Source organism: Pseudochaenichthys georgianus, chromosome 6 (assembly GCF_902827115.2).
Source record: "Pseudochaenichthys georgianus chromosome 6, fPseGeo1.2, whole genome shotgun sequence".
NCBI classification, from domain to species: Eukaryota; Metazoa; Chordata; class Actinopteri; order Perciformes; family Channichthyidae; genus Pseudochaenichthys; species Pseudochaenichthys georgianus.
In genome coordinates this window covers 19,051,291-19,071,107 of record NC_047508.1, presented here as the reverse complement: position 1 = coordinate 19,071,107, position 19,817 = coordinate 19,051,291, and the positions used below count along the sequence as shown (strand labels likewise).

At 43.0% G+C, this 19,817-nt stretch overlaps 1 protein-coding gene across 4 annotated transcripts in view; it reads right to left on the bottom strand.

Annotated features, from left to right (window-relative positions):
* Nucleotides 1–241: 241 nt before the first annotated feature.
* osbpl5 (oxysterol binding protein-like 5) overlaps nucleotides 242–19,817 on the bottom strand; it is a 56,484-nt gene continuing 36,908 nt past the window's right edge. For 3 of the 4 annotated variants that reach the window (XM_034084759.2, XM_071203476.1, XM_034084760.1), the window contains 18 exons: nucleotides 19,427–19,528; nucleotides 18,970–19,173; nucleotides 13,450–13,534; nucleotides 13,175–13,337; nucleotides 9,115–9,328; nucleotides 8,655–8,839; nucleotides 8,415–8,496; nucleotides 7,548–7,646; nucleotides 7,313–7,409; nucleotides 7,046–7,144; nucleotides 6,087–6,184; nucleotides 5,909–5,998; nucleotides 5,090–5,226; nucleotides 4,196–4,375; nucleotides 3,887–4,016; nucleotides 3,175–3,289; nucleotides 2,989–3,091; nucleotides 242–1,932 (listed from right to left, as the gene is read on the bottom strand). In XM_034084759.2, coding sequence (XP_033940650.1) covers nucleotides 1,797–1,932; nucleotides 2,989–3,091; nucleotides 3,175–3,289; nucleotides 3,887–4,016; nucleotides 4,196–4,375; nucleotides 5,090–5,226; nucleotides 5,909–5,998; nucleotides 6,087–6,184; nucleotides 7,046–7,144; nucleotides 7,313–7,409; nucleotides 7,548–7,646; nucleotides 8,415–8,496; nucleotides 8,655–8,839; nucleotides 9,115–9,328; nucleotides 13,175–13,337; nucleotides 13,450–13,534; nucleotides 18,970–19,173; nucleotides 19,427–19,528 — 2,319 coding nt within the window. In that variant the 3' untranslated portion in view covers nucleotides 242–1,796. Of the gene's footprint in view, nucleotides 1,933–2,988; nucleotides 3,092–3,174; nucleotides 3,290–3,886; nucleotides 4,017–4,115; nucleotides 4,376–5,089; nucleotides 5,227–5,908; nucleotides 5,999–6,086; nucleotides 6,185–7,045; nucleotides 7,145–7,312; nucleotides 7,410–7,547; nucleotides 7,647–8,414; nucleotides 8,497–8,654; nucleotides 8,840–9,114; nucleotides 9,329–13,174; nucleotides 13,338–13,449; nucleotides 13,535–18,969; nucleotides 19,174–19,426; nucleotides 19,529–19,817 lie in introns of those variants that run through there. The other variant, XM_034084762.2, reaches the window with a different exon arrangement.

The window sequence follows — 19,817 nt, the reverse complement described above, 5'->3', positions numbered from 1 at the left end:
GGAAGATATTTCATCTGGATATCTAAAATCTAGTAAAAAGTAATCACCAAATAAATGTGAAAAAATACTTTGTAAGCAGTCCTAGTTTAGAGACCTCTCTTTACCCACAACAATATCTCCCTCTAGTGGAGAATATTTTAAAATAGCATCACCATTATCTTCTGTAAAGTAAAATATGTTCCTGAAACGCTGTGATTGAGTGTTTCTGTATGCATAGGTCATTAATGAGAAGCAAAGGTAGTGACAGGGTTAAAATGTTTTACTGTAGTGCTTCAGTACGCAACAGGTATGAATGAAAACATTGGGCAACATTATGTTCTCTGTGGTATTGTTCCATATGACAAACATATCTGGCATGTAGAATCCCCACAACATGGCAGTAGAGTAGAAAAAGAATCAAGAATGAAAAGAACAAAGAAATTAAAAGGTGTAAAGCATTCAAAAGTCGACTTCCTTCTTGTGCTCTCCGATTCTCTCTAATTGGGTCTATCAGTACTGGCAATGGAGACTGAAATATAAGGGTTTAAAAACCAGGATCACAGATCTGGCTTTGTATAGCACAACTGTAATGGCTTACTCGCACACATGTGCTCCCTCACACTGACACATACACACATACATACAGACATGACAAACCCACACCCTGGGAGAGCGATTGTCACCCTTGGCCTCCGTCCTCCAAGCTGAATTAGATTAGGAAAGTCAAGGTTAATCACCCAATAAATACATTCTGAAATCTCTTTTTGAAACACGGTCCTTGAGACAAATATATACAAATTGATTAAAAAGAAAAAACAAACAACAAAGTGTTTACATCTTAAAACAGTCACTTGAACGTGGTGTGGACCAAGATGCACACAAAATCCTTCCATTAGGCCGAAATATTACATTTTATTTCTTGTGTTTTCACGCATTCCTTCCATCATCACTCTACTTCGATGTGACTGATTGTATACACACTAGTGTCATGGTCTAGCCCAAAAACAGTGCTATGCTATTATCACTCTTTACTACAGGCACACAAATACAAAGACACTCTATGTGACTCTCTGCCATGCCTCATTCCCAGTAGTGTCCTTCCTATGTGTCACTACAAACACACACAGTGCTTCCTGTAAACAAGTACTCTTTGTCCTTTCGGATTATAAATACTGTTTTGGTAAAATCATCATCATTAAAAGACGAGACGGAGTGTATTTGAGCTTACATCCATACAAAACACACAGAATTGCACTGTTGGAAGATATTCCTTCTCCGTTTAGTTATGTTTTTCTTTTTTTTGGCTTCAGCGTTAAGGCCCAAATCTGGAGTGGAAGGGGCATATCTGCCTACTGTACTGTAGGTAGGAACAACACACATACAGGCACACTGACAGATAAACAGTATTGCAGGGCAATATAAAAAGATACTAAGGAATGGTGAAACATCCTCTTTGTCATTTTGCAAAATCATTCTTCATCATACATGTCATCTTTATTTTAATCAAAATCTTTACAGCCGTGCTCTCTCATCCCTCCTTTCCTGTCCAAAGTGCGTGGGTGCCGGTGGTGTTTCAGTCTGGCTACACCAGGGGGTGCTGTTCCTCTCTCAGATGACTGACAGGTGGTGGCTGTGTTTATTGCTTTAGTGTCCATGCTCCTCCCCTCTCAGAGGAAACTAAAGGGGACAAAGTTGCTCTCCAATCACTGATCTGAGGTCTCTGCCGTCATCTGCTGATTGGAGTCTGTGCTTTTTTGTTTTGGTGGGATCTGATGCCAGATCAGTGCTGGAGGGAAACCTGTCCCTGAAGAGTGGGCTCAGGTGAAGACGTAGTTGAGGAGGAGCTGTGAGAGGAGCAGGACACAGAGGACGAGACAGTGACGGCCCGTTAGCGACACACCGTCGTCCGTCGCCCTCTGACGAGTCAACTGACGGCTCAGAGCCACCAGGTTCCTACAGGGGGGGGTGAACACAGGTTAGAACATGCTGAGCAGGAACTAAGCCTACACAATAGGCGCGTTCAAACCAAGTACTTTTCCCACAAAGGTTCCTGAGAACTACGATTTAGTTGCGTTCACACCAAAAAGCCCCAGGAACTAAATTAGTTCTAGAGAACCTTTTTTACCCCCTTTTCAGTCCCTGCTAGAGAGCAGGGACTTTCGTGGAAGAAAAAGGTTCCTGTGTCTGATTGGCTGGGCGGAATGCAAACCACGCCCCGTCAAACTCCCAAAAACTTTTGTGAAGCCGCCATTTTATTATCCTCGCATTGCATTCGATTGCATTATTAGCATTAGCATTAGCATTAGCATTAGCATTAGCCCAGCGCAGAAACGCAGAGAGACTAACTTATGACAACACAAAATAAAACATGGGTGCGGTGGAGATGAGGAGGTGTGGGCGTTCTGGCGTTCTACTCCCCTACTCCGGGGACTTCCGGCCGGGGACTTTGGGCGGCAGTATACGCCGTGAAGTGGTTTGCGGCCTGCCAGTAAACCCAAAGCAGAAGAAGACGAAGTGACGTCAGCGGCTTCATTTGCCTAATCCACCCCCAAGAACTAATTTCCGGTGTGAACGCGATCTGCACTTAGTTCATGAGAACTAAAGAGTTCTCAGGAACCTTTGTGGGAAAAGTACTTGGTGTGAACGCGCCTAATGTTAAATCAATATGAAATATGTTGAAAACAACCCTTTTAAAAAGGAATTAATCTTATTTAGAGTTGTGCATTGTTTATTATTATATTTTATAATTATGGGTATTTAATTACAGATGCACTGACACCATTTTCTATTCAACCAATGATCGAAGCAAAAGTTGGAGTTTCCAGTTCTGCTTTTAAATAAAAAACCTGAAACATTTTCCCACCCTATCCTTACCCTCAACCTATATGTGCTTGTTTACAAATGCTTCTATTAGGGGAAAAAATTGCTTTTATCCAACAAAAAAAGCAATACATCACATTATGCTACGCCCTACATGTGTGTGTGCAGGTCAGTGTGTGTCATTTTCACCTCTGGATGTCCTGCTGTGTCTTCTGTATGGATATGATGGAAGCCTCGATCAAGGCGATGTCCTTCACCTCTTTATTGCACCGTGCACACTGGTTTGAGAATCCTGAGGAACATGACAGGCGAGAACATGAGACTTGTGCAGCTCGATATAAGACTGTTAGTTTCGATTGTGTGCGTTTGCCTCACCTTCGTTGTCCGAGGACTCGTGTGTGGGTTCTGGTGTGGTGCTGCTGCTCTCCGTGTTCTGGCTGCAGCTGGACGGCTGGCTGCTGGCCTTCCTTCGTTTCCCATTCATCTCGGCCTGGGAGGAGGCAGAAAAGATACGTTTTAGTTGTGTGCGCAAGAAGTACGAAAAAAAGAGGCTCCTCATGCCGGTCAGTGATTTTGAAGCAACTAAATACTGGATACAGTCTGGCTTGAGAGTGTGATGGAAACGTCTGAAGCAATGGAGACGAAACTCAGAGACACACGGGGAGAGCAGGAACTTTGATGGCCAACACTGATGATTTATTTGGAGCTTTGGCCGGAGAATTCACAAGACATGTGCTGTGCCACGAGCTGACACAGCGGTTGCCAAACCAATTCTGAAGATCTCTACCCCAGACCCATGCATTTGCTTTCTGAGAGAAGAATCAACATTGTGCATAACAAGATAAAACCATAACACCTCTATCAGCTGACGCCAACAGGCAGGAACAGGGAGACAACACATTCAGAGGGCAGCTGTGCTCAGTGAGGAGAGTACAAACGGATAAACTGGGTCAAAGTTATGGGCCTAGGAAAATATTTCCCCAACAGAGAGGAACAGTACAGACTTCCTTTTGGTGAAATGTCAATGACACATCAATAATAGATCAACACAGTCCTGGCATGAAGGTGCGCGATTGTTCCGACTGACCTTCTGCTGGCTGGCCCAGCTGTGGCTGTAGGAGAGGCCGTTGTGTTGCCTCTGGCTCCTCTCGTGCGTCTGAACCACTCCGTCCTTCTCAAACTGAACCAAACAGCGCTCAGGGTCCCACGGCCGAGTGCTGCCAAATATAAAAAAAATTAAATATGATTTGGATTCAGTCTAATTTAAATGTTATTATTTCCATGTTCTTAATCTACAGCTCAAACAATATACTGACCAAAAATCTAGGCTAAAAAAATGAAAACCAGTGAGTGCCATCTCCTGTGTTTTATTTGCTTTCTGTGAGTGTGTTCATACTCCATGTGCCTGTAGGTCCACTCGGAGGTGACGGGGTCCTGATGGAAAAGTCTGGAGGTGGAGGGCTTGTCTCCTCTCTCTCTGGCCTCGGTCCGCTGAGCTTCCTCCAGCACAAACTTCTCCTGGGTGGCCCGCAGCTGGTCCCGGTCCATGATGGCGCTGGTCACATGCTGCCACAGTCTGCCGGAGCATATTGAAAAGACATGAGCACACTGACGTATATTGGAACAGTAATGGAATGTTACTAAATACATTAACTCAAGTACTATACTTCAGTACACGTCTGAGGTACTTGTGCTTTACTTATGTCATTCATCTTAATCCTTTGAATATATAACATTTCAGAGGGAATTATCGTACTTTTACTATACTACAGTGATTCAACATTAAGTAACGAAAAAAAAAGAAGAAAATATGATATAAAATTGGCTCCAAATTTCCAAACCACTACAACAAAATCCTCCAATATATATTCATTGGTGATATTTCAAAAATGTATATGATATTTTGGATAAAAATGTCTTTCTGCATAATGAGTTATTTTACTTTTGGTACTTTAAAGTACATAGTGCTGTTAATTCGTCTGAACTTTTACTTCAGTAACATTTTGTATGTGGGATTTTTACTTGTAAAAGAGTATATATAGACTGTGGAATGTCTACTTCTAAGTGAAGGACCACCACTGTATTTTACATTTAAGTGCTTTTTTAAGTGAGTAGCAGTGTTGTAGTATTTTTTATTTTACCTTGTCAAGCACAGATGTGGCTGCATGTTATCTATTTACGTGTGCCAGCTCCAGAGCACTGGCATTGTGCATAAGAACTCTGACACACCTGATGGGATGCCACTGTCTGACATAAGAATTGACTTGAGATAAAAGCACGTGCTGTTTACCTTTCAGACTCGAACTCTCCCTGCTGCTCTATTTGGACCACTTGTCTCTTGAGGCGGCTGCTGCGAATGTCTGAGCTCGGGTTCCACAACGTCTCCTGCTGGCCCAAGCGCTTCTCGTTGATGAACACCTCACCGTCCTGAATAAAACAAAGGCAACCCAATGTTCAGTCCTATCCCATGGGGAAATCCAGAACATATTTATTGTTTTTTATTATCAATTTGAGTGGTGCAGGGACGACGTATTTTTGTAGGCCGACTCAGAAGTAAGTTGCGCATGGGTTCCCTCGACAAAAAAGCAATGGGATTTCTCCATAGGATTTTGGAATATTGTAAAGAATAAGATCTGTGGAAAACGAACCCGTTTGATAAATGCACGTTTTGTTCAGCCGGATAATCTCCACGTATGTATGTACAATATAATTTTCGAATCATAAATCTAATCGATAGATTTATAATTAGAAAATTATAAAAGTACGGTAGACATGTGGAGATTATCCGGCTCAACAAAACGTGCTTGCTTTTTTTGTCCAGGGAACCCATGCGCAGCTTACTTCCGGGTCGGCCTACAAAAATATGTCATCCCTGCACCACTCTATTGTAAAATGATGAAATTCATTTTCAAACTATACAACGCGTTCTTACTTATTCCTGCAGCCCCCTGTGGACTCCTCTTACTACCAGTTATTCTGCCTCTGTTTACAACAGAGAATCACTAAATACTGAGTTTCAGCGAGTAAGTGGCAGAGAAGGATGCTGAAAGATTCACTTAAAAAAGGGAGATTGAAGGTTGGGTGCTAAAACCTGGATAAAAGCTCTCACCCAGTGTCCATCCACGGTGGCCAGTTGCTCCTCTCCCACACAGATCTTCCCGCTGATCTGATTGACAGAGCAGGCGCCTCCAAGGAAAGGCTGCAGTCAAAGTGTGAACATCTTTACTGAAAATGCTGTTATCGCATAATGCAGAGTATGTATAAATATATAAGAAGAAAAAACGTACCTTGAGTTTGAATTCCAGCTCTGTGAAACATTTGGTTTTCTCACACTCGATGGTGACCTTGCCACCGAGCTCTAGCGTCATAGTGCCGTACAGAATACCTACAGGAGGACAGATACAGTGCGACAGATCAGTAAACACAACATAGATGAGAACAACTACATCCTGTTTGCAGTCAAAAGATCAGTAACATTGCCTGTGTCAAATAATTTATGATCTAGGTACGGTAGTGAGTGGCCGGACTGTAACACAAGACTGTAATTTACAACATGACCGTATACACTCGGTGAATAAATGGACACCCGACCCGACTTAGATTGCACTCAGCATCCATCTCTAATGTTGGCTGTCTGCCACGTGAGAGTTCATGTTCAGAGCGGAGTGCTATTGATTTCCAGTAGCTCAGACACATTAGGCTACAACAGATGGCTGCAAAAGTTACAGCCCACACATGATTTGTCACAGAACACAAAATCCATCGCATCCATGAAAGAACAGTTATTATTTTTAAGAAAATCGTCTGTATTTTCCATCCCTGACCTTATTTTTGTAAGACTTTCTGTCTAAGTGACTACTGGGGATTTTTTTTTTTTTTTTTTTAATTGTGTCCGGTATTCATCGAGAGTGCTTTTGAAGTTAGCCGCAAAACAGGCTGTAATGTAATCTTTGGGTCAATTCTGCATAAACTAAAATAGCTTTTTTTGCAGGCTCGGATTTTTCTTATTAGATGTCAGACAAAATTATAAAAAAGGACCCTAGTGAGAAATTCAACATTTTTCTTTACAAATATTAGTCAAACGGACAGTGAAGGTGACTGTTACATGTTGAATAACTACATTTGATTGTTATAACAATATAGGATTAAGAGGGACATTACTCGACAACACTCAAATTGACCTTAAATTGTTTTGAACACACAAGTTAGTGGGGAAGTTCATTATATTTTCCTATAGGGGTATTACCTTTGCAGTGAGCATACGGCATGGTGATGACATACTCCTCATCTCTTCCCAGGAACAGCAGCCTGGCTTTTCCATCCAGAATAGCTGACAGAGAGTTACCTACAATAAAGAAGCACAAGAATAATATTTCCTTATAAATCCCCGTTATAAAGATTATCCCGACAGACCTTGAAGCAGAACCACATTGTTTTGTCCTTGCATGACTTTGAAATGTGTGAATGTGTTTTGGTCGCACCAGACAAACAGGTTACATATTGTGTTGTGTACCATAGAACTTGGACTTGGCCAGGATGCTACCACTGATAGAATAACCGTCCTTCCTATTGCAGATATAAAAGGCAGAGATGGGCGGATGGTGGGACACCTGGCAGAGGAAAGAGAGAGACATGTGACCAACAGTGGGAGAAAGGAGTCAGATACCCTCTGACAGCTAACACGTGTGAAAATGACACAAAGCAATGGCGTGCATTGAAACTATTCTAGGAGTGAAGCTGGTTTTTACCTGTTCAGCTATGTAGAAAGTACAGCTGTCGGTTTGAGGATGAAGCCAGCAGCAGCGAAACGTTTCCCCCAGGATTGGGTTGTAAGGCTTCTTTAGACCCTGAAATGCAAATACATACATACACTTTTGGTATCAGATTGAAAACGTGTACAGCATTGCAGGGAGAAGGCCCTGTGGATGTTCCAATACTGATTAACGGTTACAGAGGTTGTTAAGCATTTACCCATCCACCTTCAGGGAACTTCCTAGATTTTGTTCTACCAAAGCATGTTGAGCCGACCCAGTTTAATCTACAGGCCTTAGCTGCAGGCTCATGACGAGTGATTTTGCTGCCACTGAGAATATAGACTCCTAACGAGTAGAGAGAAACAAGCTTCTGCTGTCAGTTTCATTGCACAAATCGACCCAGGGCAGTCGTTTGTGGGGCAAGCCAAGAAAGCACAGAAATCAATGTCAGAGGATGTGAAGCCAACAAAAGGGCAGTCTAACTGCAAACACAAAGAGAAAATCTCCCAGGGCTCCTAAAACGACTGCTTCCAAGTGAAACTGAAAAAGCTGAATGGAGAAATAAACAGAGTGCTTTGGCTCTGGTTAGTGCTGAAATGGTCAAATGGAATTTGATAGACCCCTAAGCTGTAGTTTTTCTACGTTTACCCTATTTTATTTAGTAATACTAAAGAATTCAATGGAAAATAAGTAATTATTTTGTTTGTGTCAGATATTTTTCACGTAACTATACTTAGAGGTACATATGGTATAGCTGCCATCATCTCTGAAATGTCAAAAACAGGTGCCTCTTTTAATCAAGAGTGTCCAATATGATGGCCACAACAAGCCATCAGGTACAATAGTGAAAATAAATCTTACCTTGGGCTTCTTGTAGAAACCAGACAAGTACCATCTCAGCACCTGCTTGATCCGACCATATGCACTCTCCTCGAGTGCAGCTCTGTGGCAAGAGAGATTGTAAATGAGACAAAACAATTCCAACGAATAAAGCAGACATAATAAAGCTCGTCTTTATCAGACTTTTAAGGAAAATGCTCAAATGTGTGCACTCTTATGGACAGACACACAAACAAGGTATAGTGACTTTAAGTGACTGACTGTGAGAGCAGGTCAGCGTGGTAGTAGTAGTCAGACAGCTTGTCCAGGAAGGAGCGGGGCTCCAGGATGAAGGTGGGCAGCACCACCTTGGACAGATCCATGCCGGGGCGCAGCTGCTTCAGCAGGGTCCAGATCAGACCCTTGTTCTCCTCTGATACGGTCTCTACCTGGGACGCCTCCCCAGCCTGAAGTAACAACAGAGAGACATGAGCGAGGAGACCTTATTGGTTAAACTTTGGTCAGAGTCCTGGGTTGAGACACCAGGGACATGCACTATGAAGGACATCCCTGAAGTATTACAAACATGGCTTCAGAACACAAAGGAATACCCAAATCTTCAAAACACGGAATATGCATTTGTTTTTGCCTTTTTATAACATTAGAGCCTGCTGTGAGGGATCTATAACTCCAACAAAACATGGCAGAGCTTCCTTCATAAAAGATGTAATGGTAAACCCACCTCAGCCATCTCCTCTGCGCTCTGCTCCACATAGGCTGTGGCCTGTGGCCCGGGGGACAGCTCGTCTGATTGGTCCATGTCGCTCTCTTCTGTCACCCTTCCACCGTTCTCATTGGCCGCGTTGTACCAATCATCGCGAGCCTCGCGCTCCGATTTGTCTGAAAAGCCGTCATGCTCCATGTGGTGATTGCCCAGCAGCACAGTGTCATTTAACCTAATGGCAAAAGAAGAGAACACCAAGGTTAGAATTATAATAAGCCTGATATTCAACAGTTTTACTGCTTCTGCAGCACAGAAGAGGATTTCCTCGTCTGGAAATGATGTAATCAATTACATATGAAGAATAATCACAGGATTTAATGAGGCAGTTCCCTTGTAAAATAAATGTGTGTATTGATCTTTGACAGGTTGTATCTTAATCAATTTAAACTGGTGTCATGAGTGGCTCTTACAATGCCAGCATGTCATTACCAGGGAGCATTCAATTAGGGGAGGAAGCATAAGGGAGTTAGTGACCGTGGTTAGACATTAAAGAAGAGTAACATTGCATGACATCACAAAAATCTTATAGTTGAGTGCTGTCAAAGCTTTTATGATTAGCTCATCAGTAAGGCCGTCTATAAAAACCTGTCACAGACTTGTGAGAAAGACAGAAATAACCCAAAGTGAACTTTAAAGGCTCTGAAGCCTCTAAATGTTTATTGAATCTATAATCGAACCGTTTCGTCCCCACGGCTGTGCTCCTCATTGCATTAGAGATGATCAGATAAATAAAACTGGCCGGGCTGGATGTATTCAGTAAATCTGACCCACTGGTTGCCAGGACAACTAGGCCACTCCCCATTTATTTGGTCTGAATGTGGCTGGCCAAAAATGAGGGGACACATGCTGTACATGTATGCAAAAACATGCATATTTAAGAGATACAAACTCGAGCTTATGCTTTGGAATATGGAACTTTTCAGTCTTGGAAACATCAAACCCAGATCTTACATCTGTCAGCACCGAAATAACCAGAGCAAAGTTAAAAACAGAAAGGGGAACTGATTTACGGAGTCATGAATCAGCTTGTAAAAAAAGCTAAGGAAAGGAGAAGCGAGAATAACAGAGGGAAAAAGGGACAGAAGGGGTGAAATCGATCTAACAGGGAACATCATGGTTCCAATCCTACAGCCATTTTACAAGTCAGACAGTGGACGTCTGTGTGTTGCGGTGGGGGCCTGTCCCGAAACACATTCACAAGGACACATATGTAGAGACAGAAACTAAAGCAGGTGCAGATCTTATCCCTACTATGTGTGGATATTTCACAATACTCCACATGATCAAACACAGTCAAACATAAGGGCAGTGGAAGATAATTGCAGTGTGTGTCACGAGCTCTCACAAACACATTCACAGAAGGGATTATGGTCACAGGAAACAAGGAAACAGATTATGTGCACAAACAGCAGCGCAAGGGAGTTCAAATTTCAAAAAGCCTGCGGGCTCGACAGACGAGAACAGTCAAATTCCTGCGCACTCTGTGGATCACTGACTGAGCACTGATGTTATATATTAACCCCGAACACGCCCTGGAACAGAGGCAGCTTTCCTTACCTCAAAGACATACAGAGAAACAGACAACTCTTCCTCAGGAGTCAAACAACCACCGACGGAAATCCAAACACAAGCCCAGTCTGTCGTTATCTCATCTCCTGTGCGTGCGTAAACCTTTTAGATCTATTTACTAAAACGCGCAGTTTGGTTTTTCCTCGACTCCAGCACAGCTGCTTCCTGAATGTGTGTGTGCATTTTTCTGTCTGTGTGCCAATGTATTTGTGTGTGAGAATGTGTGTGTGTGTGTGAGCTTGCAATGGCTGTGTTGCTTCCGTCTCTTTCTGGGCGGTGTATGATTCTCATTCTATCTCATCTTCCTGCTCCTTTGACAGTCATGTGATAGGGTGGGCTGCTGTGATTGGCTGGAAGAGGAGCAGGAGGGGGGGGGGGGGGGGGGCTGGGGTGGATGGCCAGAGGGAGGGGAGAGCCATGGAGGAGGGGAGGGATGTCTAATGCAGAGTGTAAACAGCACACAAACTGCGACGCACACGTATTAAATGGGAAAATAAATCGTAAATAACAACATGTATAAAAAAATGCAACAATGTCAAACGAGATTGCATTTAAAAATGCGCCTCTGGCAGATAGTTGTATATCTTTATTGTTACACAACAGTTGTCAACGGTTAATGGGTTGACAAAGTGGAGCACGCACTTGCACAAGATCCACATTATTAGGTGTCAGTAAGGCCGATTTGTAACTAGTTTCACAGTGTGACTGTATACCCATCCCAAACAAAGATAACTGACTAGGACAAATTAAGATCGACACTGCACCTACGACACATTTTCATCTATGAATGACAACACCACTTAAAAAAAACACCTACATTTTCTTTAAGCCATCACTTTTCTATTTGTATCATAAATAGTATATACACCCGTTAGGCTTATACATAGCTGGAAATGTACATTTGGCTCAACTTCACTGATGAATAAAACAGTGGCAGACTCATTTTGGCACAAGCATGCTATATTTAGATTCTGTTTGGAGGGAAGGCTGAATCAGCTCCAATAAATAAAGAAGCTACAGTGGCTTCCTCACCAAGGCGCCGAGAGCAGATCGTTTTTAGAAGAGTCTTCAAGACTAAATGGAAATCAAACTATAAAGCAAGAAATCTTTGTCCGTCTGTAATGTGAAGACACATTCCTAAGGATGTACGTTAAGACAACCATGAAACTTAAATTACGATGATACAACTTTATTCATAGCGAATAGAAAACAAGTCAGCTGCAGCGAATAACTCAATGCTGGTTAATGCAAGTAAGGATTCCGGTCACTAACACAATCACACCTCCTTCAAAGCACGGTAACAATTCATCTGTATTAAGTAAAGAGCAATGGAAGATGTTATTGCCAGCCAAATGGTGCCTTTAAATGTTGATGACGCAATAAATTGATTGTTGTTTTATTTAGGTAAAGGATGATTCATTGTTCCTTGTGCTAAGGAAGATAAGAAAGGATTGAAGCACCTTTCTTTAGCATTACTAAAATTCAGCTCCTATCAAGGCCGCCACTTAGATACTGGGTAATTTCACTCGGTTAAGAACGTTCCTAAGCAAAAAAGACTTTTGGTGGCAGACAAGACATTTTCAAACTGATAGATCTTAAAGAGCCACTCACTTTGTTGGCTCACTGAACAGAGTGTGTGAAAACTGGTCTGGTTGGTAGCAAGGCAAACAGAGTGATGTTTAGGCTCCTCCTCCTTACTAGAGCTCTGACTCAGCTCACCTGTGCTGTGTACTTTACTCTAGACAGCACAGGTGAGCCTCGTTCCTCCTCACACAGTTCATCAGGGACATTGCAGACAAGTCAACAAGTTTATATTACCGTTTGGATTATGTATATTCCTGTAACTCTTAGTGTTATGGCATTGTGTTACTGTGTTGGGAAAACCAAAGACAGAAACCAAAACTTGCCGTTTTCTTCATATAAACCTTATTTTGCATCTTTTTTTGCATTTTAAATGATTAGAGGTTAGACAGACACACCTCAAGAGTCTCAGGTTTTCCAGGAGGCAGTTTTCTAGTGTCCAAATAGGTAGCATGCAATGTATACAGTAAAAACATTACGTTTGACATGCTCCCTTTCAAATATACACCAGGCACTGCATGATCTCAAATCGCACTTGTGGTTTGTAAAGCGTTTAACAAACTAAATCATTTCACAAGGATGGTGCACCCCACGTTTCTCCAGCTGCTATTTCGAGTTGATTAGTAAGAACCACAGAGACTATATTTTAGACCTACCAGCTGGGAGTTTCTCAGTGCATAAATAAGATGGCACAAATGTGTTTGGTGGAGTGCCAAGAGTCTTGTGAGTGAATTGGCAAGTGCAACAACTTGGGAGTGTGATTACAGAAAACACTAATCATCAAATGGCAACAACAAGAAAGTGTAAGATGGAGATAAACTATATGCGAGATGTTTTCAGTGTATGCAGCTGTACAGTATGTACTTACTGTAGCAGCTCTGCATCGGTGAGTGTGGAGGACTGCAGCAGGTGGAGTATGTGAGAGGAGTCTGAGGATGTGCTGAACTCCCCTTCCTTCCCGCCTTTGGCTGTCAGCTTGTAGAGACTGGAGCAGCTGAGAGCCAGCTCCAAAGCATCCATCCAGCACCGGCCTGATGAGACGGGAAAGAGCGCCTTCAATAAATGCTTGTAAAAATAATTAATCAAAAATGCTAGATATACACAAGCACAATTCAAACTGAAGCAAGGACATACAAGCCTCACCATCAGACTCAGACGCTGCTCTGAAGATCAGGTAGTTGCTGGGTAGCGGCTGCGTGATGGAGCCAACGTTCTCTCCTTTGGGACCCTGAACATAAGGATGAAACGATGAGTCACGCTTCATGCCATTTTAGTCATGTTTTACCAACAGAAGCAAAAGGGCTATATGCATAATAGAGCACTGAAGACGATAATTGTCACTGTGGAAGCTATTCAGTATTCCACAAAAACGTCGATGCCTTGTGTTGGAGCCAATTTGTGTGTGTGTGTGAACGCGTCATCTAATCTGCGCACCTGGGAGCACGGGAGGTAATCAAGATATATGTGGGCACAGGTGATCAGTGGGGATGAGAGGTTAGAGAGGAAGCCACACGTTTTTCAACCGTGTGTTGACAGTGTGCGTGATTGTGATATGTTAACCAAGATTTTAGATAGGCCTAAAAGAACCTTTTAACATTTTATAAAGAAATAAAGCATTACAAATTACGTCATGGTGGACCTCATCCTTCACCACAACACGCGTTGGGAACTCTGGCTGCTAACCTCCATGAGTGGCTTTGTTTTGATGAGCGATCGCCGCTACACTTGTTGAAAAACAGGCTCCAATGAATGAATCGGAGGATCTTGGACGGAAGAAGGAGCTGCTGCGTTCCCACACAGCTCCAGATGATTGCTGACATGTGAACGCTGTGAAAGCCACGAGGAACCACGGTAGGATCGTTAAGAATTGTTGCAAGCTGTGAAAGACCTTCTCATATCAGGGTAAAGGTAAATCCTGCGACAATTCTAAAATAAAACCTCACGCAGCTGCTGCGTTACTGTCAAAATGAGCCAAGAGGGGAGTCGGCCTAAAGCGCCTGCCACTCAAAGTGATACAGGGAGTGGGCTCGGTAAAAGACAGCCTCAACTCACTGTTAAAGCATTGGAATTAAAAATAGCTTCAATTCAACATGAAAGGAATTCAAGGATAAAGAAACTGCATAAATTAACAAAGGATGTTGAACAATTGATACTTTCAAGCCAAAATGTGTCTGAGGTGGAATCCATGTGTGACATTTTTGTGAAAACAATTATCGAATTAAATGAGTTGCATGAGTCCCTGAAACCATTAATACCAGAGGATGAAGTTATAAAACAAAATGAATGGTTTGAAACACGAATGCACGGCAATCCAGAAATGATGAATACAATGAAAAGGTGGTTGCAAACTACAAAGGAGCAATTTACACATTCAAATGATGATAATGTGGTAAATGTCAATGCTGCAACCAAAACTGTGGTAATTGATGATATCTGTCCAAATGACAGCATTTCTAATGTAACCGGAAGAACGTGCACATCAGCTGGTCGCTCCAGCCACAGGTCCAACATGTCATCCATCTCGTCTGCATGTATCAAGGCGGAGGCTGAAGCGGCTGCTCTCAGTGCTATGGCGGCTATCCTCAAAGAAAAACATGCACTGGAGTGTGAAGAGCTTAGCCTCGCAGCAGCCAGAAAGTGTGAAGAGGACAGCCTCGCAGCAGCCAGAAAGTGTGAAGAGGACAGCCTCGCAGCAGCCAGAAAGTGTGAAGAGGAGCAGATCAGACAACGCAAGGAGTGGCTTGAATTGCAAAGTGGAATTGCTGCCTATACAGCAAAGGCCAATGTGCTCAGGTACAGAGGATCTGAGGTTCAAAGCTCAAGGGCTGATTCAAATGGAATGAATTCATATCTAGACAGAGCCAAAAGGAAAATCTCTCTTAGACCCTCTGCTACAGAATTCATCCCACAAGGTTCAGAAGGTCAGTTCAACCCCTCACCAAAAGGGGGCAACAGAGCGGTAGTGTCAGTGGAGACTCTGCACAACGATGCAAACTTGCAGTACCATAATCCTACAGAAGAGGATAAGAACTTTGCTCTGTCAATGGGTGCGCGCCCCAAAGATTCAAACCAGCAGTTGCACCATCCACCAGTAGGTGGCAGTAACACTCTATTGCCAATGGAGGCATTCACAGCCACAACAATACCAGAAGGAAATGGATCTAAAGCCGATGAACTCAATCCCACGTCATCTCAAGTATGTCAGCAGACATTCTCTGCCACACAAGTCACTCATGATCTTGACACACATTTGGTGCAGGAAACCAACCAACATACGGGTTCAGTGCAAAGTAACGTGAATCAAGGCAACATTATCAACATCATGCAAAGGCAAAATGATATCACAGCTCTGTTGGTGCAGCAACAGTTAACATTGTCACTGCCACCAAGAGAAATACCAACCTTTGATGGAGATCCTTTGGAGTATAGTGCATTCATACGAGCATTTGAACATGGAGTGGAAGCAAAGACTGCTACCAATGTTGATTGCCTATACTTTTTGGAACAATACACCAAGGGACAACCCAAAGAACTGGTTAAAAGCTGTCAACACATGCCACCCGACAGGGGATACCAAAGAGCAAAGACACTTTTGAGAGAACGCTTTGGAAATCAACAAATAATAGCCACTGCATACATGGAGCAAGCGCTTGGATGGACACCAGTGAAAGCAGAGGATGCTAAAGCTTTGCAAGCTTTTTCTTTGTTTCTCCGTGTTTGCTGCAATGCCATGGAGGACATAAGCTACATGTCAGAGATGAATATGCCAACTAACATGCGGGCGATGATCTTAAAGTTGCCCTATAAAATGAGGGAAAGATGGAGAAACCTTGCTTACGAGCTACAGGAGAGGTAACATCATCAAGCAAGTTTCAGCGATATTGTCAAGTTTGTTGAGCGACAAGTATGTATTGCCTCTGATCCACTGTTTGGAAACATTCAAGACACGTCCATCTCTTCACCAAAATACATAAGTGGAAACAACATATCCCAGCCTCGCAGCCGCCAGAAAGGAAGCAGTTTTGCTACTTCTGTTGAAGCTGTCAATCGTGGAACTGCACCTGAAAGGCAAAAGGAGAATAGCCTACCGTATAGGCCAAGAAGGATATCTTGTCTGCTGTGTGAAGAGGATCACAAGTTGGAGATGTGCTACAAAATGGAGAGGATGATGCACACAGAGAAAATTAGTTTTCTGAAAGAAAAGGGTGCTTGTTTTGGTTGTTTAGCTGTTGGACACATGAGTAAGGACTGCCGCAGCCGCCTGTACTGCCAAGTGTGTGATTTAAAACATCCCACTATCCTCCACATCCATTCACCGAGAAAGGAAGTCTCATCAGAGGACATACAGCACGAAACATCAACAGAGGATCACAAAGTTTCTACCAAAACATGTGGCCATATTGGGGCTGGAGGACAGGAGTGTGCCTTGCCCATTGTGCCCATTCAGATCAAGGCTACAAACGGCAGCACAGTGATACACACTTATGCCTTCCTAGATCCTGGTAGCACGGCCACCTTTTGCTCAGAGCGACTGATGAGGGAGCTTAAGATGACAGGAAGAAAATCCAAATTCCTGTTGAGAACAATGAATCAGGAAAAGCTTGTGGGTAGTCACATCATTTCTGGGTTGGAGGTGGCTGCACTCAACAGTAACAATTACTATGAGCTACCTGATGTGTTCACACAAACTGTAATGCCTGTGACTCGTGACAACATTCCAAAACAGGAAGAGTTAAGTGCATGGCCCCACTTAAACTCTGTGAAACTTCCTGTCATTAACGCTGACGTGGAGCTGCTAATTGGAGCTAATGTCTCAAAACTCATGGAACCATGGGAGGTGGTGAACAGCAATGATGATGGACCTTATGCTGTCAGAACCCTGCTAGGGAGGAGACCGCCAAATTGTAAACAGCTGTCCCACCATTGCAGTCAATCACATATCATTGACCAGCTTGGAGGAACTGCTGGTAAAGCAATACAACCACAACTTCAATGAGAGATCAGTTGACGAACAGCCAGAAATGTCCAGAGAAGATGTTAAGATTTTGGAAATCATGAAAAATTCCGCCAACCTCACTGATGGACATTACAGTCTGAAACTACCTTTCAGAGAAGAGAAAGTTTCAATGCCAAACAATCGTCATGTTGCTGAGCAAAGGGCTCTGTGTCTTAAAAGGAAAGTCAAGAAAAATGCAACATTTAACGAGGAGTATGTCAACTTTCTGGGCGCTGTCATACAAAAGGGCTATGCAGAAAGAGTGCCTGAACAGCAACTGGAAGACACAGAGGTCAAAGGTGAGGCGACGGTGAACGCCATCATTGTGAAGGATGGACAGACTACAACAAACCACATGATAAGGAGTATGGGAGAGGATCATTCGTATGGTCAGAAAGGAAAACCTGATACCTCCTGGACTGTTTGAGAGAGGCGACCTGTACACCAAACAACGTTGGAAGCAAGCTCAGTTCCTGGCAGATCTCTTTTGGCGCAGATGGATCTGGGAGTACTTGCCACTGTTACAGGAACGTCAACGGTGGACAAAGGAGAAGAGGAGTTTCGTCACAGGAGACATCGTCATCATTGCAGACTCTACTGCTCCCCGTGGATCTTGGTTGCTAGGGAAAATACTGAAGACTTTTCCTGACGCACATGGACTGGTGCGGTCTGTTAAAATCCAGACAAAATGCAGTATACTGGAACGACCAGTCACCAAGATCTGTCTTCTCCAGGAAGCTGAATGAATAGCTGACATAGATCCCTATGTTCGGATTACTTTTTCCTTTTTTCGGGACCCTTTTTGACTGACAGTATGGACTGAGACACTCGTGCTCTTTATTAATAATTGACTCCACTAGTGTTTTGGTGTAATTGTCACTTTATTATACAGTCACAATTAGGGGCCGGTGTGTTGGAGCCAATTTGTGTGTGTGTGTGAACGCGTCATCTAATCTGCGCACCTGGGAGCACGGGAGGTAATCAAGATATATGTGGGCACAGGTGATCAGTGGGGATGAGAGGTTAGAGAGGAAGCCACACGTTTTTCAACCGTGTTGACCGTGTTGACAGTGTGCGTGATTGTGATATGTTAACCAAGATTTTAGATAGGCCTAAAAGAACCTTTTAACATTTTATAAAGAAATAAAGCATTACAAATTACGTCATGGTGGACCTCATCCTTCACCACAACACGCGTTGGGAACTCTGGCTGCTAACCTCCATGAGTGGCTTTGTTTTGATGAGCGATCGCCGCTACACCTTGTCTGAACAATGGATTAATTACCAACTCCTGATCTGCGTAAGATCCACTATACCTGGTGCCTCAGTGGCCTTTTGAAACTTTATTGTTGTTGACAAATAGCCACTACAGTCACTTAAAAATGAAAACTATTGGGTGAATACAAATGAAAGGTTACACTTACAAGAAGAGGCTAGTCTATTTATAGAGCACATTTCACAGAAAAGCAATCAACATATCAAATGCACAGAAATGAAATACGGTTACTGATAACATTGCTTTTGTTTTAACCCTGCAGTGCATTAAACCCTGATTTTTCATTTAGCACAACTAAACCAAATTTGTATTTAAAACTCCAGTCATGACAACTACAAAGCCCCCTTGAAAAGTCTGTGTTGTTACAGCTGAGCCAACAAACATGTCTGACCTTGACAGCCCAGATGGATTTGTCCAGCGGGTGGTAGAGCTTGAAGCAGAAGCCGTCCTTCTTGGAAGGTCTCTCGATCAGCTTGCATGCACTGAGCAAGATGGTGCCCACCCAGTGGTCCGATTTGGGGGTCTTATAGATGAGAAGAATTCCTGGCTTCAGGGCACACCACAGCTTGGTCCAACTCTTTAAAGAGCCACGAATCTAAAGGACAAGAGAAGAGAAAGGGGGACATGTTAGTATCAGAGCATAATGCGAGGACACGAAATATGATGTTGTTACAGGATTGACTTGCAAGGTGCTAAAAGGCACACTTTGTTTGGAAATTACTATTAAAATGATGATCAGCAAAGAGCATGTATGGCAGAAGATACAAAGCCTGAATATGTTTCTAAAGATTTGCATTATTCTTGATGTCAATGTAGCAGCTTCGTCTTATAGAAACCCCCACCCACACCTTTAGCCAGTCGGACATGATGACAACACTGGGGTCCTTCAGTGCAGTGAACAGTTCTTTGGCTGCCCGTTTCTTCTCTTGTCTGTAGTTCTGCTTTTGAACCTGTGAAACAGAAAAAACAAGGACACACAGATGAGTCATCAGAGGACTGATCTGAGGGTACCAACACTAGGTGGAAGCAGAGTCAACGAAACACTAGCAACCATGCTCTCGGTGTCATTAACGGGATATATTGTTGATCATTTGACACATACAAGAGGGTACACATTTAAAATAACAATATGGTGGTCCATTTATTTCACTGAGTTTAGACGGATAGATACTGAGGAGAAACATGACCTGCCCTTTAACAGTATTTCCAAACTGCATGATAATGCTTAAAATGTTTCAC